We start from the raw sequence: 23,119 nt of genomic DNA, 5'->3' as shown, positions 1-23,119 counted from the left end.
GGATTTTGTGTATAGAGCTGAGGACATGGGTTGCTAGGTGGCCACTAGCACATCCGCAATACCCAGTCCCCATAGCTCTGTGTGCTTTTATTGTGTAAACAAACCGATTTGATACATGTGCAAATTACCCTGAGATGAGTCCTGTACATGAGATGAGTCAGGGACAGGACTCATCTCAGGTTAATTTGCATATGTATTAAATCGTTTTTTTTTACACAATTAAAAGCACACAGAGCTATGGGGACTGAGTATTGCAGATGTGCTAGGGGCGATCTAGCAGCCCATGTCCTCAGCTCTATACCCCAAATCCAGGTGACAGGTTCCCTTTAAGCACACACCCCAGACACCTTCACATTATCTACTATTACAACTCTTTGCTAACATTGGAACCTCATCTCATACCTATGGACTACGGTCAAGGACATTTCTGCAATGGTCTAGGATGTTTATTTTTATTTTTTTATTATTATTACATATTTTTACAGATACCTGTGAAGACTGCAAAAGGCAAGCTACCCATTGGTTGTGGAGTTAATCAATACCTTTTCATGGCTACTAGAGTTCAATAGTTAAACAGCCCTTGAGTTCTGGGTGTATATAAATGGCGGCCACTTTCCTGCAGTAGCAGTGCTCTTGGCTGTTAGCTGAAAGTGCGCTCATCCTTTCAATCCCTATCAAGGCAAAACCTGAAAAGATGCTGACTATTTCGCTGATATGGGGAGTAGTTGAGGCTGTGTGCTGCTTCTTCTGGCTTATTGTTGGCATTAGAAGACGGTAAGAAATGAATTTTTTTTTATTTTTTTTTATTAATATATTACTAGAAATGTATTGTCCTTTTATTTTTAATGTTAAATATCTAGAGCTAATGATTAAATATAACTGCCTAAAAATAGATATAAAATTAAAACACAAATGAAAAAAAAAATTAAATAGATTATTTTCAATATGTAGAAATAATAACCTTCGAAAAAAATGGTAATTAATGGACTGATAACCTCCCTAAGCCACCTTATCAAATATTTGCCTTCAGCTGTTTATTTGACCCACTGTGTAATGGTCCGTACATGCATATGGCCAAAAAAAAAAAAAAGACGGCTAAGTAAATAAGGTAACCGAGGAATGTGAACATTCAGGGTGATTATATAAGGGTAGATGTTACATTGAGCTAATGTATCTATATGCATATTTGCTTTTATCACTTCAGACAACCCGGAGAGCCGCCTCTGGAAAACGGCTTAATTCCCTACCTTGGATGTGCCTTGCAGTTTGGTGCCAACCCTCTAGAGTTTCTCCGATCGCGGCAGAAAAAATATGGAGATGTCTTCACCTGTAAAATTGCTGGAAAATTTGTGCACTTTGTGACTGACCCATTTTCGTTTGATGTAGTAATGCATCATGGGCGTCACTTCGATTGGCAGAAGTTCCTCTATTCCACATCTGCCAAGGTAACCACCCTTTTTTTTTTTTTTTTTTTTTTTTTAACAGTAGAATACTTTACTATTAGATAATCTGTTTAAATGTTATCTTAATGAGCCATGTTGTTAAATTGTAAAATGGAGATTGAAATAATACTTTATCAGTTATAAACCATTATTTCATAAGTTATTACATTTATTTTAGATTGGATTTCCTTGGGTGTACACAGTTAGGCTACTTCCACACTAGCGGTTTGGCTGGATCTGGCAGGGTCCAGCAAAAAACGCTTCCGTTACTGAGAATACAACCATCTGCTTCCGTTATGAACGGATCCGGTTATATTATCTTTAAAGGGAACCTGTCACCGGGATTTTGTGTATAGAGCTGAGGACATGGGCTGCTAGATGGCCACTAGCACGTCCACAATACCCAGTCCCCATAGCTCTGTGTGCTTTTATTAGGTAAAAAAAACTATTTGATACAGATGCAAATTACCCTGAGATGAGTCCTGTCCCTGACTCATCTCACATACAGGACTCATCTCAGGTTAATTTGCATATGTATCTGTTGAGGAAGGGTTGAGACCTATGCATATATATCCATGCATGCCTGCAAACATGTGCGGGCATGTATGGTATATATGTGCATACATTAACCACAGCATCATGGGACGATGTGCCCAGCATCTGCGCACGTCTGCCCATGGTGATCCCCAAGGGCTCATGGTGGCCCCTGTGGGAAATATGTGCCTCCTTTAGACCGTGTCCCTTATAAAATATATATATAGGGCCACAGCGTTCAGCGAGTTCCTGCAGGGGGTGGATATGTCTCCAGGTGGCTGGTGACTTCAAAGGATCAATTGATTTGAGGTTTATCAGCCTATTTACTATGCGGCCCCACCTTGTGTTTGTGACATGGCTGGGCGTGTGGTGCTGTGAGCCTCAGGGGGCCAGCCAGTTGTCTGCTGCAATCTGAGTGCATGCATTCCATAACACGCACACAATGATGTCATTTCCCTACACCTTGGATGGGAGAAAGGTATTTTCTCCAGCCAAATACCGTAAGAGGACCGAACTAAAGACATCTGATGCAAACTGAACGGATTGCTCTCCATTCACAATGCATTAGGATAAAACTGAAGCGGTGTTTTTTTTTCCAGTATTGAGCCCCTGGGACAGAACTCAATACCGGAAAAGAATAACGCTAGTGTGAAACTACCCTAACTATTCCTAAATTACAATTGTTCTGGTCTTTCCCTACACAGACAGCATCATCAAGGAATCAATGAGGCTATCCAGTGCATCAATAAACATCAGAGTGGCCAAGGAGAATTTTACCTTACAACTTGAAGAAAAGGGGGTATACGGCATCCGTAAAGATGACATTGTCGCCCTCTACCCGCAGACCGTTCATTGGGATCCTGAAGTTTATGAGGACCCCATGGTATGTATTACATCTTCCAAGACCTTTTGTGTGGCCTAGTTTACCATCCAATTACTATAGGATAGCTATAAATTCTTTGCCTGTTATTTCCAGAAAGCATAGAGAAGTCCACCATTACTAATTTATGAATATCAGGATCAATACTTATATGACTCTTATTTTTCAGGTATTCAAATATGATCGTTTCCTAGATGAGAATGGCAAAGGGAAGACAGATTTTTACCTCAAAGGAAAGAAATTAAAGTATTACTACTTGCCGTTTGGGTCTGGGAGAACCAAATGCCCTGGACGTCAATTTGCCGTGCTTGAGATCAAACAGTTACTGACTCTCCTGATTTCTTACTTTGATATGGAACTTGCAGATAAAAATGCTAAATGCCCACCCCTAGATCAGTCCCGTGCAGGCCTAGGCATTTTACCGCCCACAAATGATGTTGATTTCCGATTTAGACTGAAGGCTCACTAAATGAAACTACACAACGTAGATCATCACAGTACACATTGACCACTGCTATATTATGGAGGCCGTCGGGTTTTTATTGACCTTTGCAACAACAACAATGGGGGGGAATTATCAAACTTGTGTAAAGCAGAAGTGGCTTAGTTGCCCATGGCAACCAATCAGAGTCCACCTTTCATTTTCGAAAGTAACTGTGAATACTGAAAGGTGGAATCTGATTGGTTGCTATGGGCAAGTAAGCCAGTTCTACTTTATACCGGTTTCATTATTCCGGAAAACTGACAGAACACTGAAGGTGGTGATAGATGTATATTTGTAGTTATTTTATAATTGTGTATTGTAAGAGATGATTTTAGTGTTGTATCGAGTAAGAATGTATTGTGTTTTTAACTATAAATCACATTGTACATGATAATTGTTGATATCAGAATTCCCAAAGGTGTTACATTCATGTCTATACTTTCATTGAGGACTGCTATCTGTATCATACTGTCTCTGCATCCGAATGTTCATTACACAACCCATGGCTGTATTTTAATGTATTAACATTTGTATATAAAATGTCTGGTATTTACACTTTTTTCCATAAGAAAACCTTACATTTTGGACGTAGGTCCGTTCTGTAAAACGAGTACCTCAAACTAAATAAATTTGCTGTTTTTAATACATGCCTTTCAGTATGGGAATTGTTGTGCTCAGGAATGCAGCGTACAAGCAATAAGAACTGAACGCTTCATAAAGTCTACTCATGAAAGAGAGCAGTCTCCCTGTATTAGGGGAGTAGCTATAGGGGATGCAGAGGTCGCGCTCACACCCTGGCGCTGGTGTCCCTTCTGCCCCACACACCAGTATTACAAATGGTAGATTTTAGTAAATAGTTCTAATCCACATGAAATTACAATTCTGGAACATTTATGACTTTGTTATGCTATTTATCAGTCATTCCTCCTCGAAGTTGAAATGTTCCATTATCGCCAAACCGTTAACTGATCTTACCAAGAAAGGGGCGGATCTAGTCAATTGGACTGAGGAAGCCATTGAAGCCTTCGAGAATCTTAAACGAAGTTTTAGTAGTGCCCCAGTCTTAATTCAACCAAATCTGGAGGAACCTTTTATGATGGAGGTAGATGCCTCTGAGGATGGAGTAGGGGCAGTATTGTCCCAAGGACCTTCTAACCTCAGACACTGTGCCTTTTCTCCAGAGAATTTTCTCCTACAGAAAGGAATTATGATATTGGGAACCGTGAGTTGCTAGCTATTAAGTGGGCATTTGAGGAATGGAGACATTTTTTTGGGGAGGGGGCAAAACATAGAATTACCTTTCTTACTGATCATAAGAATTTGTTATTTCTTGAGTCTGCTAAGTGTCTAAACCCTCGTCAAGCCAGATGGGCATTATTCTTTACTCAATTTAATTTTTCCATTACTTACAGGCCAGGAAGTAAGAACATAACATCAAGAAGCTTTTCTGCCCTTCAGTCTTCCGATACCCCTTCGGAACCCATCCTTCCAGCCAAAATCATCATGGCATCAGTATCCTCTAATTTGGCCTCTGATATTGAATCAGCTCAACATCTAGCGCCTGCACATACACCTTCAGATAAGTTATTCGTTACCGTGCATTTTCGGCTTCAGTTATTGGGCGAGTGTCATGATTCAGTTTTATACGGTCGCCCTGGCATGGAAGGCACTCGTGAGTTGGCTTCCAGATCATACTGGTGGGCCTACTTTGTTAAGAGACGTCAATGCATATTTATCTGCTTGTGAAGTGTGCGCCAGATCCAAAACTCCTAGGACATGTTCTGCCGGAGAGTTACAACAACTACCCATTCCCAGTAAGCCCTGGTCGTATATTTCTATGGATTTCATTACTGACCTGCCGTCTTCTGAGGGTAAGTCAGTGGTTTAGGTACTGGTTGACAGATTTAGTAAGATGGCATATTTCGTTCCTCTGAGTAAACTTCCTAGTGGTAAGAGTCTAGCTACTGTTTTTATTGATCCAGATTCTAAATTCTGGAGAGCTTTCTTTCAGAGAATTGGGATTTCTTTGGCCTTTTCGTCTGCTTTTCACCCCGAGACTAATGGTCAGACGGAACGACTAAATCAGACTCTTGAGCAATTTTTAAGATCCTACATCTCTGAAAATCAATATGTCTGGGTAAAATATCTTTCGCTGACAGAATTTGCTATAAATAACCATGTGAATTCTTCTACTGAGGTTTCCTCTTTCTTTTGTAACCTTGGAATCCATCCTCGATTTTAACTCTAGCTCGTTGATACCTTCGTCTAATTATGAGGCTGATAGAGTAACTTCTGAACTGTGCACAGTTTAGGCACGGGTCCAAGTGAACCTGCAAAAAGCCCAAGAACAACAACAAACGGATGGCTAACAGGAAGCGTTCTAAGGGATTCATTTTGAGCTTGGTGACAGGGTCTGGTTGTCTACTCGGAATCTACCACTGACGGTGTCTTCTAGGAAACTGGCGCCATGGTTTGTTGGGCTGTATGAGATTATTGGCGTTATTAATCCTGTATCATTGAGATTGCCGGACTCATTTCGTTTTCATAATGTTTTCCATAAATCGTTGCTTAAGAAATATATTCCATCCATTGTTCCGTCGCAGTCAGCTCCTCCTCCCATACAAATTGACAATAAAGAGGAGTTTGTAGTCTCCAGAATTGTGGATGTTAGAAAGGTCCGAAACTCCTGGCAGTACCTTGTCCACTGGAAGGGCTATGGACCCAAGGAGAGGTCTTGGGTCCCAGCTACTGAAATCCACGCCCCTGAGGCTCATCAATAAGTTTCATGATGAGCATCCTGGGAGATTTGTACCCAAGGGCTTGGGTCCGGTGGCCCCTCGTAAAAGAGGGGTACTGTGATGGGGCACCGAAGGCGCACTCTGTCTCCCATCAGCCGCAGACCTGCTGCTTAGCTTCGGGAGCGAGGATCTGTGTTCGGCCTCGTTCCCAGGGCGGCTTTGCTAGCTGGGAGGCTCCCTGCTCCTAGGTCTGCCTTGAGCGCTGAGCTGACCACTTGGTGCTCGACTTGTCTGTCTGTTGCTCATGTGACACTAGCCACGTCACATGACCCTCACTCCCCACTATAAATACAGGCAACCTTCTGGCCACAGGTTGCCTGTGATACTGGTCCATTGGTGCTTCCTTGGTTCTAGTCTGCGGCTGCTTATTCTGATTCTTGTGACCTCGGCTCGTTCTTTGACCTCGACTTCATCTCATCCTTTGTACGTATTGCTCTCCTGGATTGACCTCGGCTCTGACTGTTGACTTTACATTTGCCAGCTCCATTTGTTCTCCTGGTTCTGACCCTTGGCTTGTTGACCTTCCGTATCTTTCCTCTGTTCACTTACGTAAGTAAGGTACCCTCGCCCAGTTACGCCCCATCGCCTAGGGCGGGTAGTGTAAGTAGGCAGGGACAGGGGTTGAGGGTGGAGTCAGAGTGCACCCTCTTTCCTTCCTCTCTGTTCCCTGACAACATCCCAAGAATATTGCTGAACTGAAACAGTTCTGTAAAGAGGAATGGTCAAGAATTACTCCTGACCGTTGTGCACGTCTGATCTGCAACTACAGGAAAGGTTTGGTTGAAGTTATTGCTGCCAAAGAACATTCAACCAGTTAATATCATAGGGTTTCCACCTGCACTGTGAATGTTTACATGGTTTGTTCAATAGAACATGGTAACATTTAATTATTTGTGTGTTATTAGTTTAAGCAGACTGATTGTCTATTGTTGTGACTTAGATGAAGATCAGATCATATTTTATGACCAATTTGTGCAGAAATCCATATCATTCCAAAGGGTTCACATACTTTTTATTGCAACTGTATATCAACAATTATACATTTATGGGACCAGCTGGGATACCAGCTTCAGCAACCTATGAGTGTGCAGAATCTACAGGCCCAGCTGCAAAATCTGTGGGTAAATGTGCTGCAGGATACCATACAGAACCTGCATGCTTCCATGGCAAACTGTATCTGATCTAGTATCCAGGCTAAAGGTGGCCCTACTGGGTACTAAAGCCTCTTTTCAAATTGTATAGTATTCTCCAATAAATATATCTTTTCACTCTAATATTGTAATCCCTTACATATAAGTTCTCCTGGACGGCTCTATTTACCTGTAATGGTGATAAGGACAGTGATTGGCCTCATTATCATGTGTTGTCGATGTGATATCAACATTGCAACTGGGTAAACAGTGCCTGGACAGGAGAACCAAAGTAGCAGCATGGATCTGTCAGGTGAGTACTTACCTGTTCTTTATTTCAGTTGGATCTTGAGGGCTATCTGGTTTCCTCCTGAAACTGGAGAAACCCTCTCAGTGACATAAATATTAAGGTTTAAAATGGTGGATAATTACAGTTACATTAAACTGTACAAGCTTTGTCAATGTCAAAAACACCACAGAGACATCAAGTTTTGTTCTGTGAACAATGCACAGAAGTCTTCTATTCTTACAAACTGTCCATGAATTTACTGATAGTTGGCAACACTGGAGGTAAAGGGGCCTGTACTGAATGACCTACAAAAAATGAAGACGTAAAGAAAAAATGTAATAAAAGCTTCCAGGCGGCGGCATGTAACTACTATATATCCTTCACACACGCAGATATTCTAAATTCCCTACTGGGGTTATCCCTACAACAAATGGTTGAGGAGCCAACCCGGAGGGAGGCCATTTTGGATTTGGTATTCACAAATGGGGATTCGGTATATGATGTCATTGTAGGCGAAACCTTGGGATCTAGTGATCATTAGTCAGTGTGGTTTAATATAAGAACTGTGAAAGAGTCCCACCACACAAAAACAAAAGTTTTAGATTTTAGAAAAACAGACTTTTCAAAAATGAAATTAGTCATAAATGAGTCCTTATCAGACTGGAACGGATTACATGGAGTCCAGGAGAAATGGGACTACTTAAAAGGTGCATTATTGAAGGCAACAGAAAATTGCATTAGACTTGTCAGTAAAAGCAAAAAAAGGAAGAGAGTCGGGTACTCAGCAGAAGTGGCCCACATCATTAAAAATAAAAAGCTAGCATTTTGTAATTATAAAAAAAAACAGAGCAATGAAGATAAGGAAATCTACAAGATTAGGCAGAAAGAGGCCAAGCAAGTTATAAGAACTTCTAAAGCTCAGGCAGAAGAAAAACTAGCTCAGTCTATGAAAAAAGGGGATAAGACATTCTTCAGATATATAAATGAAAAAAGGAAATTAAAACAAGGAATAACTAAATTAAAAACAAAGGACGGAAGGCATGTAGAAGAGAATAAAGGGCTAGCCGACTGCCTTAATGAATACTTCAGTTCAGTTTTTACAAAGGATGACTTTGTAAAAGTCCTTGTAGAAAGGATGACTAATAAATCGTTTGATGCATGTGTCTTTACAGAGGAAGATGTTCTAAGTTTGCTGTCTAAAGTGAAGACAAATAAGTCACAGGGGCCTGATGAGATACACCCAAAATTATTAAAAGAGCTTAGTGGTGAGCTGGCAAAACCGTTAACAGATTTATTTAACCAATCATTAGTAACAGGAGTCGTCCCGGAAGATTGGAAATTGGCAAATGTCGTGCCCATTCACAAGAAAGGTAGTAGGGAGGAATCAAGCAACTATAGACCAGTGAGTCTGACATCAATAGTAGGCAAATTAATGGAAACCCTATTAAAGGATAGGATTGTGGAACATCTAAAATCCCATGGATTACAAGATGAAAAACAACATGGGTTTACTTCAGGGAGATCATGTCAAACAAATCTTATAGATTTTTTTTGACTGGGTGACTAAAATAATAGACGGTGGAGGTGCAGTAGACATCGCATATCTAGATTTTAGTAAGGCTTTTGACACTGTCCCACATAGAAGACTTATCAATAAACTGCAGTCATTGAGCATGGACTCCCATATTGTTGAGTGGATTAGGCAGTGGCTGAGTGACAGACAACAGAGGGTTGTAGTCAATGGAGAACATTCAAAACAAGGTCATGTTACCAGTGGGGTTCCACAGGGATCTGTACTGGGACCAATTTTGTTTAATATCTTCATAAGTGATATTGCAAAAGGCCTCGATGGTAAGGTTTGTCTTTTTGCTGATGACACAAAGATATGTAACAGGGTTGATGTTCCTGGAGGGAAACGCCAAATGGAAAAGGATTTAGGAAAACTAGAAGAATGGTCCGAACTCTGGCAACTGAAATTTAATGTGGATAAGTGCAAGATAATGCACCTGGGGCGTAAAAACCCAAGGGCAGAATATAGAATATTTGACACAGTCCTGACCTCAGTATCTGAGGAAAGGGATTTAGGAGTAATTATTTCAGAAGACTTAAAGGTGGGAAGACAATGTAATAGAGCAGCACGAAATGCCAGCAGAATGCTTGGATGTATAGGGAGAGGTACAGTCATGTGAAAAAATTAGGACACCCTTTGAAAGCATGTGGTTTTTTGTAACATTTTTAATAAAAGGTTATTTCATCTCCGTTTCAACAATACAGAGAGATTAAAGTAATCCAACTAAACAAAGAAAACTGAAGAAAAGTCTTTTCAAGATCTTCTGTAAATGTCATTCTACAAAAATGCCTATTCTAACTGAGGAAAAAGATAGGACACCCTTGCCCCTAATAGCGAGTGTTACCTCCTTTGGCTGAAATAACTGCAGTGAGACGGTTCTTGTAGCCATCTACCAGTCTTCGACATCGGTCTGAGGAAATTTTACCCCACTCCTCAATGCAGAACTTTTTCAGCTGTGAGATGTTTGAGGGGTTTCTTGCACGTACAGCCCTTTTCAAGTCACCCCACAGCATCTCAATGGGATTCAAATCTGGACTTTGACTTGGCCATTCCAGGACTCTCCATTTCTTCTTTTTCAGCCAATCTTTGGTTGATTTACTAGTATGTTTTGGGTCATTGTCATGTTGCATGGTCCAGTTCCGCTTCAGCTTTAATTTTCTAACTGATGGTCTCACATGTTCTTCAAGCACCTTCTGATACACAGTAGAATTCATCATGGATTCTATGATGGTGAGCTGACCAGGTCCTGCTGCAGCAAAGCAGCCCCAAACCATGACACTTCCACCTCCATGCTTCACAGTTGGTATGAGGTTCTTTTCTTGGAATGCTGTGTTTGGTTTACGCCAAACATGTCCTCTGCTGTTGTGTCCAAATAATTCAATTTTGGACTCATCTGTCCAAAGAACATTATTCCAGAAGTCCTGGTCTTTGTCAACTTTATCTCTGGCAAATGTCAGTCTGGCCTCGATGTTTCTCTTGGAAAGCAAAGGTTTCCTCCTTGCACACCTCCCATGCAAGTTAAACTTGTACAGTCTCTTTCTGATTGTAGAGGCATGTACTTCTACATCAACAGTAGCCAGAGCCTGCTGTAGTTCTCGAGATGACACTTTAGGGTTTTTGGAGACCTCTTTTAGCATCTTGCGGTCTGCTCTTGGGGTGAACTTGCTGGGGCGACCAGTCCTGGGCATGTTGGCAGTTGTTTTGAAAGCCCTCCACTTGTAGACTATCTTCCGGACAGTGGAATGGCTGATTTCAAAATCTTTTGAGATCTTTTTAAATCCCTTCCCAGACTCATAGGCTGCTACAATCTTTTTTCTGAAGTCCTCTGACAGCTCTTTTGCTCTCACCATGGTGCTCACTCTCACTTCAACAGTCAGGAGCACACCAAACTAAATGTCTGAGGTTTAAATAGGGCAAGCCTCATTCAACATGCAGAGTAACGATCTACTAATTATGTGCACCTGGTGTGATATACCTGTGTGAGATCTGAGCCAATTTAAGAGGGAATACATGTGAGGGTGTCCTATCTTTTTCCTCAGTTAGAATAGCCATTTTTGTAGAATGACATTTACAGAAGATCTTGAAAAGACTTTTCTTCAGTTTTCTTTGTTTAGTTGGATTACTTTAATCTCTCTGTATTGTTGAAACGGAGATGAAATAACCTTTTATTAAAAATGTTACAAAAAACCACATGCTTTCAAAGGGTGTCCTAATTTTTTCACATGACTGTATAAGCAGTAGAAAGAGTGAAGTGCTTATGCCGCTGTACAGAACACTGGTGAGACCTCACTTGGAGTATTGTGCGCAGTACTGGAGGCCATATCTCCAGAAGGATATAGATACTCTAGAGAGAGTTCCGAGAAGAGCTACTAAACTAGTACATGGATTGCAGGATAAAACTTACCAGGAAAGGTTAAAAGACCTTAATATGTATAGCTTGGAAGAAAGAAGAGACAGAGGGGATATGATAGAAACTTTTAAATACATAAAGGGAATCAACTCAGTAAAGGAGGAGAGCATATTTAAAAGAAGAAAAACTACCACAAGAGGACACAGTTTTAAATTAGAGGGGCAAAGGTTTAAAAGTAATATAAGGAAGTATTACTTTACTGAGAGAGTAGTGGATGCATGGAATAGCCTTCCTGCAGAAGTGGTAGCTGCAAATACAGTGAAGGAGTTTAAGCATGCATGGGATAGGCATAAGGCTATCCTTTATATAAGATGAACTAAGGGGACTAAGGGACTATTCATAGGATTCAGATATATTGGGCAGACTAGATGGGCCAAATGGTTCTTATCTGCCGACACATTCTATGTAGTTACATAGTTACATAGTTAATACGGTTGAAAAAAGACAAACGTCCATCAAGTTCAACCAAGGGGTAGGTTGGGGCACGAATCCCAGAAGGTAGCGATACTCAGATTTCTACACGTTTTCATAAGCATTTATGTTTTTTACTTTTAAGAATTCGTCTAAACCCTTTTTTGAAACTGTCCACTGTTCCTGCTGTGACCACCTCCTAAGGAAGTCTATTCCACAGATTCATAGTTCTTACAGTAAAGAAGCTTTGACACTTCTGGAGACTGAACTTTTTCTTCTTCAGTTGGAGGCAGAGCCCCCTTGTCTTTTGAGCACATTTTACATGGAACAGCTTTTCGCCGTATTTTTTGTTTGGCCCATTCATATGCTTGTACAGGTTAATCATGTCGTCTCTTCTCAAGACTAAATAAATTCAATTATTTTAATCTTTCTTCATAACTAAGACCCTCCATGCCCCTTATCATTTTAGTCGCTCTCCTCTGTACTCTCTCCAGCTGCAGTGCATCCTTTCTATGTACTGGTGCCCAGAACTGGACTGCGTATTTCAGATGAGGCCGTACCAGCGCTTTGTAAAGTGGTAATATTACATCCCTGCCCCGCGAGTCCATGCCTCGTTTAATGCATGACAATATCCAGGTGGCCGTAGAAGCAGCTGATTGACATTGTATACTATAATTTAATCTACCATCCACAAGGACACCCAAATCCTTCTCTATAAGTGACTCTCCCAGTGCTACATCACCTAGGACATATGAAGCACAGAGATTATTACTACCAAGATGCATAACTTTACATTTGTCCACATTGAACCTCATTTGCCAAGTTGATGCCCAATCACTCAGTGTTTAAGTCAGCTTGTAGTTTGTGGACATCTTCCATAGGCCGTACAGTTCTACACAGCTTAGTGTCATCTGCAAAAATAGATATGGTGCTATTAATCCCATCCTCAGTATCATTAATAAATAAATTAAATAATAAAGGTCCCAGCACTGAACCTTGGGGTACACCACTTATAACCTGGGACCATTCGGAATAGGAATCATTGAACACAACTCTCTGGACACGGTCCTTCAGCCAGTTTTCAATCCATTTACAAACTATACTTTCCAAGCCAAAGAACCTTACTTTACTTATACAAGGATCGTGTGTGTGTGTGTGTGTGTGTGTATGGGGGGGGGGGGGGGGGTGGTGGTGGTGGGGGTCATCATTTATTTATTTATCGCAATCATATGGTTCCGTTTGTTTCCAGCGGACACTTTGTTATGTTTGCAAAAGGCACATTCGTGGTAAATAAGCCACACAAAACACAATGAACAAATGTAACCTGTAGAAAAAGATACTGACAGTAACCTCAGGTTTATAGCCCTTAAGAAAGGTAACTTTAGTACACTTGTGGAAAGAGAATACACTTCTTTTACTGGCTGTATTTCTCAATCAGTATAAGAAAATCAGAAAATATAATTTATAGAGGAATGTGGCTAGACGCTCAGTCACTTGATACAAAAAAATTATTCTCTTATACAATTGTGCCCATTTTATGCCCCTATAGGATTCTACACATTTCATGCCCTTATACCATTTTATCAATTTCTTTGCCATTTCTATTCATTATACTGGTATTTGCCAAAAGGGATGCCACAGTACCCTGGGGTGCTGTCGAAACTCACCAGGGATGCCCTAACATTCCAGACAGGAATCAACTTAGGTGGTCTTTCCACTTGTTGTACATATCCTAAAAATGGTGCATTAGCACCTCATACACAGTCCTGACACTGGCAGACACCAGGACAATGCCCAGGACCAGTAGCACTGCGTGGAAGGACAAGGCACATCTCTAAGGAGAAACAGCAGGAGTCAGGTTGCAAGATGGGACATCACGCCCTCTTCCTCTGTCCAAAGTTGAGTTTAGACTTTTAGCACGACAAACCGCCTCACTTCAGTTTCTCAGTCAGATCATTAAAGGGGTTGGCCACTTTCTGGGTACTGTTGACTATTGTGTATATAGGATTACAATATGGCACTAATATAGCCTTTACTGATCTTCTGTGCGGTTTGCTATATTTTATAAACTATGCCCATTTCTGGGCAGTTCTTCTGAGCTGTCTGCATAGAGGTCCTGTCCATAAAATGGCTGCTGATGGGGTGGATCATATCACTCAGCCTCTCCAATTCGAACACACTGCACCTGTACTAAACCCCCAATAAGTTCTAATGGCAGGTGCCGTGTATTTGACTGGAGAAGGCTGAGTAATATGATCCACCCCATCAGCAGCCATTTTATGGACAGGACCTCTGTGTGGACAGCACGAAAGACTTGGCCAACAAGGGGTAAACCTTATGAAATACAGAAATTAAAGTAAGGCTACTTTCACACTGGCGTTTTGGCTTTCCGTTTACAAGATCCTGTTCAGGGCTCTCACAAGCGGTCCAAAACGGATCAGTTTTGCCCTAATGCATTCTGAATGGAAAAGGATCCGCTCAGAATGCATCATTTTGCCTCCGTTCAGTCTCCATTCCGCTCTGGAGGCGGACACCAAAACGCTGCTTGTCCTGACACACAATTGAAGTCAATGGGGACCGATCCGTCTGTAATGACTCCGTCTGAAGCAGATCCGTTTCAATTCGTTTTGATCAACTGAGCGTGCTCTATAAATGTCCCCGCCCCCAGGAGCCATATCGTCCATCTTGCATGAACTTCACAACATGCAGGTATGTATAGAAAATTCTATCTATCTATCCATCTATCTATCTATCTCTCTATCTGTATCGCTTTCTATCACCTATCTATCTATCTTACTGGCTGGCATGGGGGGAGATTATGGCACTGGGGGCAGATGACAGAGAGGTGTGGCTGATGGCAGGGGGATGGAAAAGGCACTGTTGGGGGCTTAAAGGGAATCTGTCACTAGCATATTAGCAAATTTTTATTTTTATGAATCCATGTGTAATAAAGTACCTTATTTCCATATGTCTTGTTCTTTTTATTCTGTGTCTTGTCATTTCTTCAAAAAAACGCTTTTTATGATATTCAAATGAAGCTGTAAGGGGCCCAGAGGGGCGTTATTCTTTGTCCACGGTGCCCAGGAAAGCCCCTCTGAAGGGCCGTGCCCGCCTAAATTTGAAGACTAAGAACTCCTCCAAGATCGCCTAAATTGCCTCCCAGAGGCGAGGCTAAGTGCCCCCCCCCCTAGCGCCGCGCTCTGCGGCAAACACGCCAGATCCTCCTCTCGCCCGCATCCGAAATACCGCGCAAGCTACTAGATCAGGTAAGTGACTGCCACATTGCAGTCTCGGTTCACAAGTCTGGCCAGCAGTGCCGACTCCCTAGGTAAGAGGGGGCCACACTGCACCGGAGCGTCTGCCAGGAGCTCCGACTCCCACGTGGCATGAATCGTAGGGTGCAGGGATCAGCGCGATCCCGATTCGTACTTCTCTCCTCCCTTAATGTCTGGCACGGGCCGCTGTGCCATTAGCTAGGTAGGGCTCGCGGCAGCAGATTGGTTCTTCTCCCCTCATGCCCCCCATGCCCGTACTGGCCCTTGTCATGTCGGCCGCACACTCACCTCAGCGTCCTGCTTGCGGTCTCTTCCGCTGTCTGCCTGTGCTGCAGGTGGCCGTCACTGTGTGGGCTCCCCCTGGTGGCTGCTGGAGTCAATGCAGTCCATGGAGCAGTGTTGGATGACACAGGCTCCCTCCGGTGGTGACTGCCGGCAGTGCAGTCCGGGGTTCTGTGCTCTGTGTTGGCTCCATCTAGTGGCCACCAGGGGTTATGACCACAAAAAAAAAAAAAAAAGAGTGTATAATTTTTTTTTTTTTATATATACATATACATATATATATATATACATATATATATAAATTAAAATAAATAAATAAAAATATATAAAAAAAGAAAAGAAAAAGGAAGTAATTATAAGAGTGTAACTCATGCTTGATTGGTGGAGTTTAGGGAGGGGGCTATATATTTGTTCAGTGCTAGTTAGAGGATATCTGTATTGTTGGTCGCACGCCTCTACGCTTGGCGCTATGACGTACGCGAGGATCTTACATGTGATTTTATTCCAGGATTTGTCTCGTCCTTCTTCATACACATTCTGCACGTTGTTCAACCATCAGGGTACAGTATGGCAGTAGCTATGTCGTGGTACTATTCCATTCTCTCCTTCTGGTAGTGGGTCAGTTGTGCCACGGTCAGACTCACCATTCACTGGGGTGTTCTAGGTTCAGCTATCGCTTCTCCTTGGCTCAGGTTCTCTCGTCCTTTTTTCACTCGTATTCTTCACAGTTGCATGGGTCTCGGCCTACTCACAGCCACGTCACATCGTCCCAGTGTCGGTTGACAGTCAGGAGTTGATTTATGCATACTGTATCCACAGGGTATGTCACGTGCTTCAGACATAGTGGAGGCTTTGGTCGACGAGAACCCCGCCAGGATGTCAGAAGGGGGCAGTGTGTCGTCTCTTTGCACCTGGACCGTCCCTAGGCTGATGTCGGAGTTGTCCAGACGGTGTATTGCATATCCCGCTTCTGCTCGGAAGGCTGAGTTATACCGGTTTTTGGTTGTTAACTCAGGCCCTCAGCAGCAGGAAGAAGTCTCCACGGTCACTGTTCAGAACTCGCTGACACAAATCCATCTGTTGTTGAATAACTTGACTTCGTCTGTCACGGATGTGCAAACCAGGTTGCAAGCGGTTGAGTCTCGTTGTTTTGCCACTACTCCGCATACCATCGATGCTGCTGTTCCATCCACATCTACGGCGACAGGGGCAGGTATCCCTGTGACTGCGCCCAGTATTATGCCGGCACATTTTGTTCCTGCCAATCTAAAGAAGGACATCCTGGAAGGTAGAGATGTCAATCTAGCATCCTTACTGGTCGCTACCCGGGATCTGTCTGATTGTAGAGTAATTGCCTGTGGGATGTGTCAGTGATCCTGAAAGGCCGAGACCACAGGCTGAACCACAAGCTCACGGTACCTGAATTTGTGCTCGCATTTAGTTTGTACAGAGACGTAATCTGTTCAGTTCGTCCCGAGAGAAGGGAAGAACTTGATTTGTACTTGTTCAGAATAACGGAGTTGGGGAACAAGTATGGTGGTAGTTCCTTCTACGACTACCATTGTTCTTTCTCGGCCAAGGCAGCTGCCACCTTAAGTCAGTTCCAGTTTCTTACTAACTGGGCCAACATTGATACGGAGATTTTTTGTAGGCACTTCGCCGGGCTTAAGGCGCCATCATGCTCCCTGTGCCAATCAATTGACCATTCCACGGTGTGGTGTCTTAAGACCGCTCAGAGTGAGGGGTCTAGTTCTACAGGTCCTGTTCCCGGCCCGTCCGATTCACACAAACACTCTGGTTTAGTTGACAAGCTGGGCAGACCCATCACATTACTCGGCAGGTCACAGATCTGTAACAATTTCAACTATGCATTCTGTAACTTCAGTCAGTGCCACTTGCTACACATATGTACTAACTGCTTCAGAGCCCACCCTAAAGGAGTTTGTTCATTAAAAGCAGATAATAATTACATGTGTGTTGTTAATATAGTTCGGTTGCAGCAGTTCCTACGCAGGTATCCTGACCCAGGCTTTGTGGAGTTCCTTAGTACAGGATTCACGTTCGGTTTCCACACTGGGATGGTGGCCCTTCCAGATTCCACACACGAATGCAGGAACATACAGTCCGCTGACCAACACCCTGATGTCTCTGATAGGTTAATAGCAGCGGAATTAGTCAAAGGTTTCCTGATAGGTGGAGAATCAGCCCGATAGGAGTCGTGTTTGGCAAATTTAGTAACAAAGAGAGGTTGATTATCGACCTGTCCGCCCCGCATGGTACCCCTATACCTAGCATCAACTCTCTCATTCCATCAGAAGAGGTTAGCATGAGATATGCCACCATAGATCAAGCCATCGCTCTTATCTTACAGTTAGGTCCCAGCACCATCCTTTCTAAAGCCGATATTGCAGACGCCTTCAAATTACTACCGATCAAACCGTCCCTCTGGCAATGGTATGGCATCAAATGGAGGGGCCTTTATTATTTTGCTTCGGGTCTAAGAGTAGTCCATGGTTATTTGACCAATTAGCCAAGGCTCTCCACTGGATTTTAGTCCATGAATTCCACTGTAGCAATGTTATTCACTATCTGGATGATTTTTTTAATTGTTGAGCGTCCTGACGCTCCCCCCAAAGACCTTCATTTGCTACTGGAGTGTTTCAGACAATTGGGGGTTCCTGTCTCTCCCAAGAAAGTGGAAGGTCCCTCCGCAGTCATCACATTCCTTGGTATAGTCTTGGACACCCAGAACATGGTTGCCAGGTTGCCAAGGGACAAATTACAGAGAATCAGGGAAGCCGTTCATAATTTCACATCTACTAGAGTGGTCAAAAAAGTTCAGCTACAGTCCCTGTTAGGTATGCTGAACTTTGCGATGCGCATAATTCCGCAAGGTAGGGCATTTGTATCTCGTTTACTTTCTCTCCTTCCTACAGCCCCTTTCCAGGATAGCAGCATAGGTCTGGACGATATGGTCATGGCTGAATTGAACATGTGGGATCAATTTCTCACGCAATGGAATGGCATCTCGCTCTTTGTTCCCACAATATCCGACAACTCCCCCGTAATTTTGTCCGACGCCGCTGCCAATGCAGGTTTCGCAGCTATTTTTGGCAACCATTGGTTAGCAGACAGATGGCCAATCGAAGTTAGTTCCATTCCTGGGTTTTTCCGTACCTCAGCAGTTTTTGAACTCTACCCCTTAGTGGTAGCATCCTATACCTGGGGTCAAAGTTGGTCAGGTCAGACTGTGTCCTTCGTGTCCGATAATGCAGCCGTCATCGAGATTCTCAATAGTGGTTCTTCTAAATCTCCATATGTCATGTTATTTCTTAGGCGCCTGGTCCTTCTGTCATTACAACACCAGTTTCGTTACATAGCTTCACATATAGCCGGTAACCACAACGCAGCAGCCGACGCGTTATCTCGTTTTAATTTTACCCTCTTTTCACAGATCTGTCCAGAAGCAGACGCCATCGGGAGCCCAGTCCCTCCATACGCTGCTCTAATCCTTCCATAGACGCTCATCTCGCCACCGCTCGGTCACTGTTACTCAAGTCCCTCTCACCCAATACAGCCAGAGCCTACCAGACAGGTTGGAGAGCCTTCCAGAGATTTCAGGACTCTTATCCGCAAGGTGACACTGAGTTCGTTCCATACATCCTGGCATTCATAGGTTACTGTCACACCAATCTGAAACTATCCCACGCCACGGTCAAGTCCTACCTCGCAGGGGTGCAACATTTTAGAGCCATGAGTTTCACCCAGCCAGGTTCATTGTTTTCTATCCATGCCATTAAAGCTACTCTGAGGGGTCTCGAGAAAAGCGACTGCGAGTCACGCACTCGCCGGCTACCCGTCACTGGCCAGCTTTTCCGCGACCTTTCCGGCTTGTTAGACAAAAAAACATTCGGTGCACTGCATAGCTTAATAATAAAAGCTGCCATGTACCTGGCCTTTTACGGGTTTTTGAGACCGGCCGAGTTTACTTCCCCGGCTAACAGTAGCAGGTACATCACTCTCGGTCAGCTCTCGGCTTCCAGAAATGGTTTCATACTCTCGCTACTCACCTCCAAGACCTCTCAGGCAGGCCCCCCGACCCAGGTGTTTTTCTTCCCGACCTCTCATCATTGGTGTTCCGTGCGCGTGCTACAACAGTTTCTGTCCTCTCTGCCAAACAAGCCGCCCGGCAGTTCTTTGCTACCATTCAATAATACTCACCTTACCTGTCCCCAATTCATAACTCATATTCGTGTTTTACTGACTAATCTGGCAGTAGACCCGTCCTCAATATCCGGGCATTCGTTTCGCATAGGGGCGGCATCCGCCGCGTCAAGGAATCAGGTTCCAGCACACATAATCAAAAGACTAGGTCGCTGGCGTTCGTCCTGTTTCAGCCGCTACATTCCTTGTCCATACACTGAAATGAATCTTGCTTGTCAGAATTTGGTGTTATGAATAAATGTTTGTAGCATTCCGATATGATAGATAATTGTTGTTCTTTTTGGCCTCCTTCAGCATAACTCTAACCGCTTTAGCTAGCCAGCAGGTAGGAGTCCTTCTTCGTGAGTGCCCGACCACAAGTGTTAAGGCCGATTCGTTGGCCTGTATTTGTGGGAGGGGCACGGTTGCCTATATCATGGCACCTCTGCCCCTCCTTCAATGAACGTTGTGTCAAACTCTCCCACCCTACCCACCCTCAATCTCAGCTTCTCACCAAGGGGATGGCCTCCTTCAGCTATCCCTTCAACGTCACGATTTCGGCATAACTCTAACCGCTTTAGCTAGCCAGCAGGTAGGAGTCCTTCTTCGTGAGTGCCCGACCACAATTATAATATAGTGCTATATATTCGTATTCGCGAATAGTGTTGAATATTCGCGAATTTATCGCAAATATATTACATTGTCGATTTTCGCAATCAAGTAAACAATGACTGGAGATCACGAATTCTCGAATTTGCAAATTTATGGCGAATATTCGCTCATCACTATGCATCAGTATGTGTTTTATTCTAGATTTCATCATCAACCAGCTCACCCGCTGCAGCACCCTCACCTGCTGGGGCCGACTCACCGCGGGCCTCGGCGTCACCAAGGGGAGGTGGACAAAGCATGGACCAGGGCCGGCAGGAAGTAAGTACTGTAATTTCCGGCATATAAGACGACTGGGCGTATAAGACGACCCACAACTTTTCCATTTAAAATATAGGGTTTGGGCTATACTCGCCGTATAAGACTACCCCTGAATGCCCAGCCCTCCCTGTCTTCAAGACGATCTTCTCCAGTCCAGGGCACTGTTATGGGGAGTGGGATCTGTGGATGGCATTGTTATGGGGAGGGGGATCAGTAGATGACACTATATATATATATAGCATCTTATGCTATATGTGTCATCCACAGATCCACGCCATGACAGTGTCATCCACAGATCCCCCTCCCTATAACAGTGCCATCCACAGATCCCCCTCCCCATAACAGTGCCATCCACAGATCCCCCCTAAACAGTGCCATCCACAGATCCCCCTCCGATAACAGTGCCATCCACAGATACCCCACCCCATAACAGTGCCATCCACAGATCCTCTCCCATGACAGTGCCATCCACAGACCCCCTCCCCATAACAGTGCCATCCACAGATCCCCCCCTAAACAGTGCCATCCACAGATCCCCCTCCCCGACACTCAGAGGAGTATACATTTATTAACTGTAATCCTTAACTTTCAGCCTCATCTCTTTACTAGGGTATCTTACTCTCAGCTCCGGTAACAGGCAGTGTGGGAGGCGCTCACTCACTGACGTCACGCGCCTGCGCCGCCTAGTGGGAGGAGCAGGCACGTGACGTCAGTGAGTGAGCGCCGCCCGCACTGCCTGTTACCGGAGCTGAGAGTAAGGTACCCTAGTAAAGAGATGAGGCTGATTTAAAGTTACGGATTACAGTTTATAAATGTATACTCCTCCAAGAGGCGGGGCCCTGTATATTCTAACCCCCAGACAAGCGCCCCCGTCACCATAGGGGTTAGAATATACCATCGGATCTGAGTATACCCGGCGTATAAGACGATCCCCGACTATTGAAAATAATATCTAGTGTTAGAAAGTCGTCTTATACGCCACAAAATATGGTATATTTCTATATATTCTGTTTAAAAAAATATAATTATGTTTTACTTTTTTTTTTAATGGTTTGAGGAACATTCACCCAGAGCCGCCAGACAGGATACCCCAGTCTCCTCCAGAGTTCGTGGGAGAGCCCGTGGCGGTCTGGGATGTGTAAGTATCGAATAAGTAGTTTTAATTTGCATTTGTTTTTTTGTACTTTCTATCATTTTTATTTTTCTGCCAGGGTTCCAGAGTCTCCACCGGGGAAGATAATGAGTTTGTTGTCCCTCACATCGACAACGAACTCATTATCCAACTGGTGGAGATGCGTCCCGCTTTATGGGACCACAACGACCGCCACCATGCAGACCATCATCACACCCGGCTGCTCTGGAGGGAGATCAGTGAGTCCTCCATTTACTGGCTGGGGGGATCTCACTGCGGCAGCTCAGAAACAAAGCGGTAAGTACAGCAATATGTATTTTTAACACATGTATAATGTTAACCTAACAGCATGCTAATATAATTTTTTTTTTTTGTTCACAGTTGACAAGGTTATCATTCTGTGGCGGTCGATCTGGGACTTCTTCAAGAGAGATTACAACAAGGAGGTCCAGGCTGCGAGTGGATCCGGAGCAACCGCAAGGCCGCCATATATGTACAGTGCGGCCTTGCGGTTTCTATGACGGACGCTGGCGCTAAGAATTTTTTATTTTATTTTTTCTAAAAATAAATATAAAATGATTTTGCTGTCCTCACCCTCTGAGTGCAAGGGGCCGTCTGAGACAGAGGAGCATTTGTCCCCTCTGTTTCTGGCAGCCCCCTATGGTCGGAGTGACAACTGTTCTCTCCCTCTGACTGCAAGGGGCTGTCTGAGACAGAGGAGAGTTTGGCCCCTCTGTTTCAGGCAGCCCCCTACAGTCGGATTGACAACTGTTCTCTTTCTATGACTGCAAGGGGCTGTCTGTGACAGAGGAGCGTTTGGCCCCTCTGTTTCTGGCAGCCCCCTACAGTTGGCAGGACAACTGTTCTCTCCCACTGACTGCAAGGGGCTGTCTGTGACAGAGGAGCGTTTGACCCCTCTGTTTCTGGCAGCCCCCTACAGTCAGCGAGACAACTGTTCTCTCCCTCTGACTACAAGGGGCTGTATGAGACAGAGGAGCGTTTGGCCCACCTGTTTCTGGCAGCCACCTACAGTTGGCGGGACAACTGTTCTCTCCCTCTGACTGCAAGGGGCTGTCTGAGACAGAGGAGCATTTGGCCTCTGTTTCTGGCAGCCCCCTACAATAAGAGGTAGGCATAGCATAGAACCTGGACGCAGTAATTCAAGGCCTTTTTTTTTTTTTTTCTCCACAGAACTGCCAGCAGCACTTGGGCGTCTGACCCAGCTTTTGAAGCGGACCCAGAACCAGCCACCACTCCCAGCCCTCCTGTCCATCATGCCCCTGTTCAGGACAATCCTGGCACCCTACTGGGTCCATCTTTTCAACATACGCTCTCTAATTAGAGACAAA

The 23,119-nt window shown here is 43.9% G+C and overlaps 1 protein-coding gene across 1 annotated transcript; it reads left to right on the top strand.

Moving 5' to 3' along the window:
• The first annotated feature begins 688 nt into the window (after nt 1-688).
• On the top strand, nt 689-3,325 carry LOC122939329 (cytochrome P450 7A1-like). The gene is made up of 5 exons (XM_044295399.1): nt 689-774; nt 1,205-1,445; nt 1,646-1,667; nt 2,681-2,859; nt 3,026-3,325. Exons 1-5 carry the CDS (start codon nt 695-697, stop codon nt 3,323-3,325), a joined length of 822 nt encoding a protein of 273 aa, XP_044151334.1. The 5' UTR covers nt 689-694.
• Nucleotides 3,326-23,119: the final 19,794 nt, after the last annotated feature.

The sequence above is a fragment of the Bufo gargarizans genome, chromosome 5, assembly GCF_014858855.1.
Source record: "Bufo gargarizans isolate SCDJY-AF-19 chromosome 5, ASM1485885v1, whole genome shotgun sequence".
Lineage (NCBI taxonomy): Eukaryota > Metazoa > Chordata > Amphibia > Anura > Bufonidae > Bufo > Bufo gargarizans.
This window is presented reverse-complemented; position numbering and strand designations above follow the sequence as displayed.

Excerpts from the sequence above, each read along its gene's own strand:
- LOC122939329 (XM_044295399.1), top strand. The coding sequence starts at position 695 with ATGCTGACTATTTCGCTGATATGGGGAGTAGTTGAGGCTGTGTGCTGC. Across the intron at positions 775-1,204 it reads ATTGTTGGCATTAGAAGACG|ACAACCCGGAGAGCCGCCTC; the intron begins GTAAGAAATGAA and ends TTATCACTTCAG. Across the intron at positions 1,446-1,645 it reads TCTATTCCACATCTGCCAAG|TTAGGCTACTTCCACACTAG; the intron begins GTAACCACCCTT and ends GGGTGTACACAG.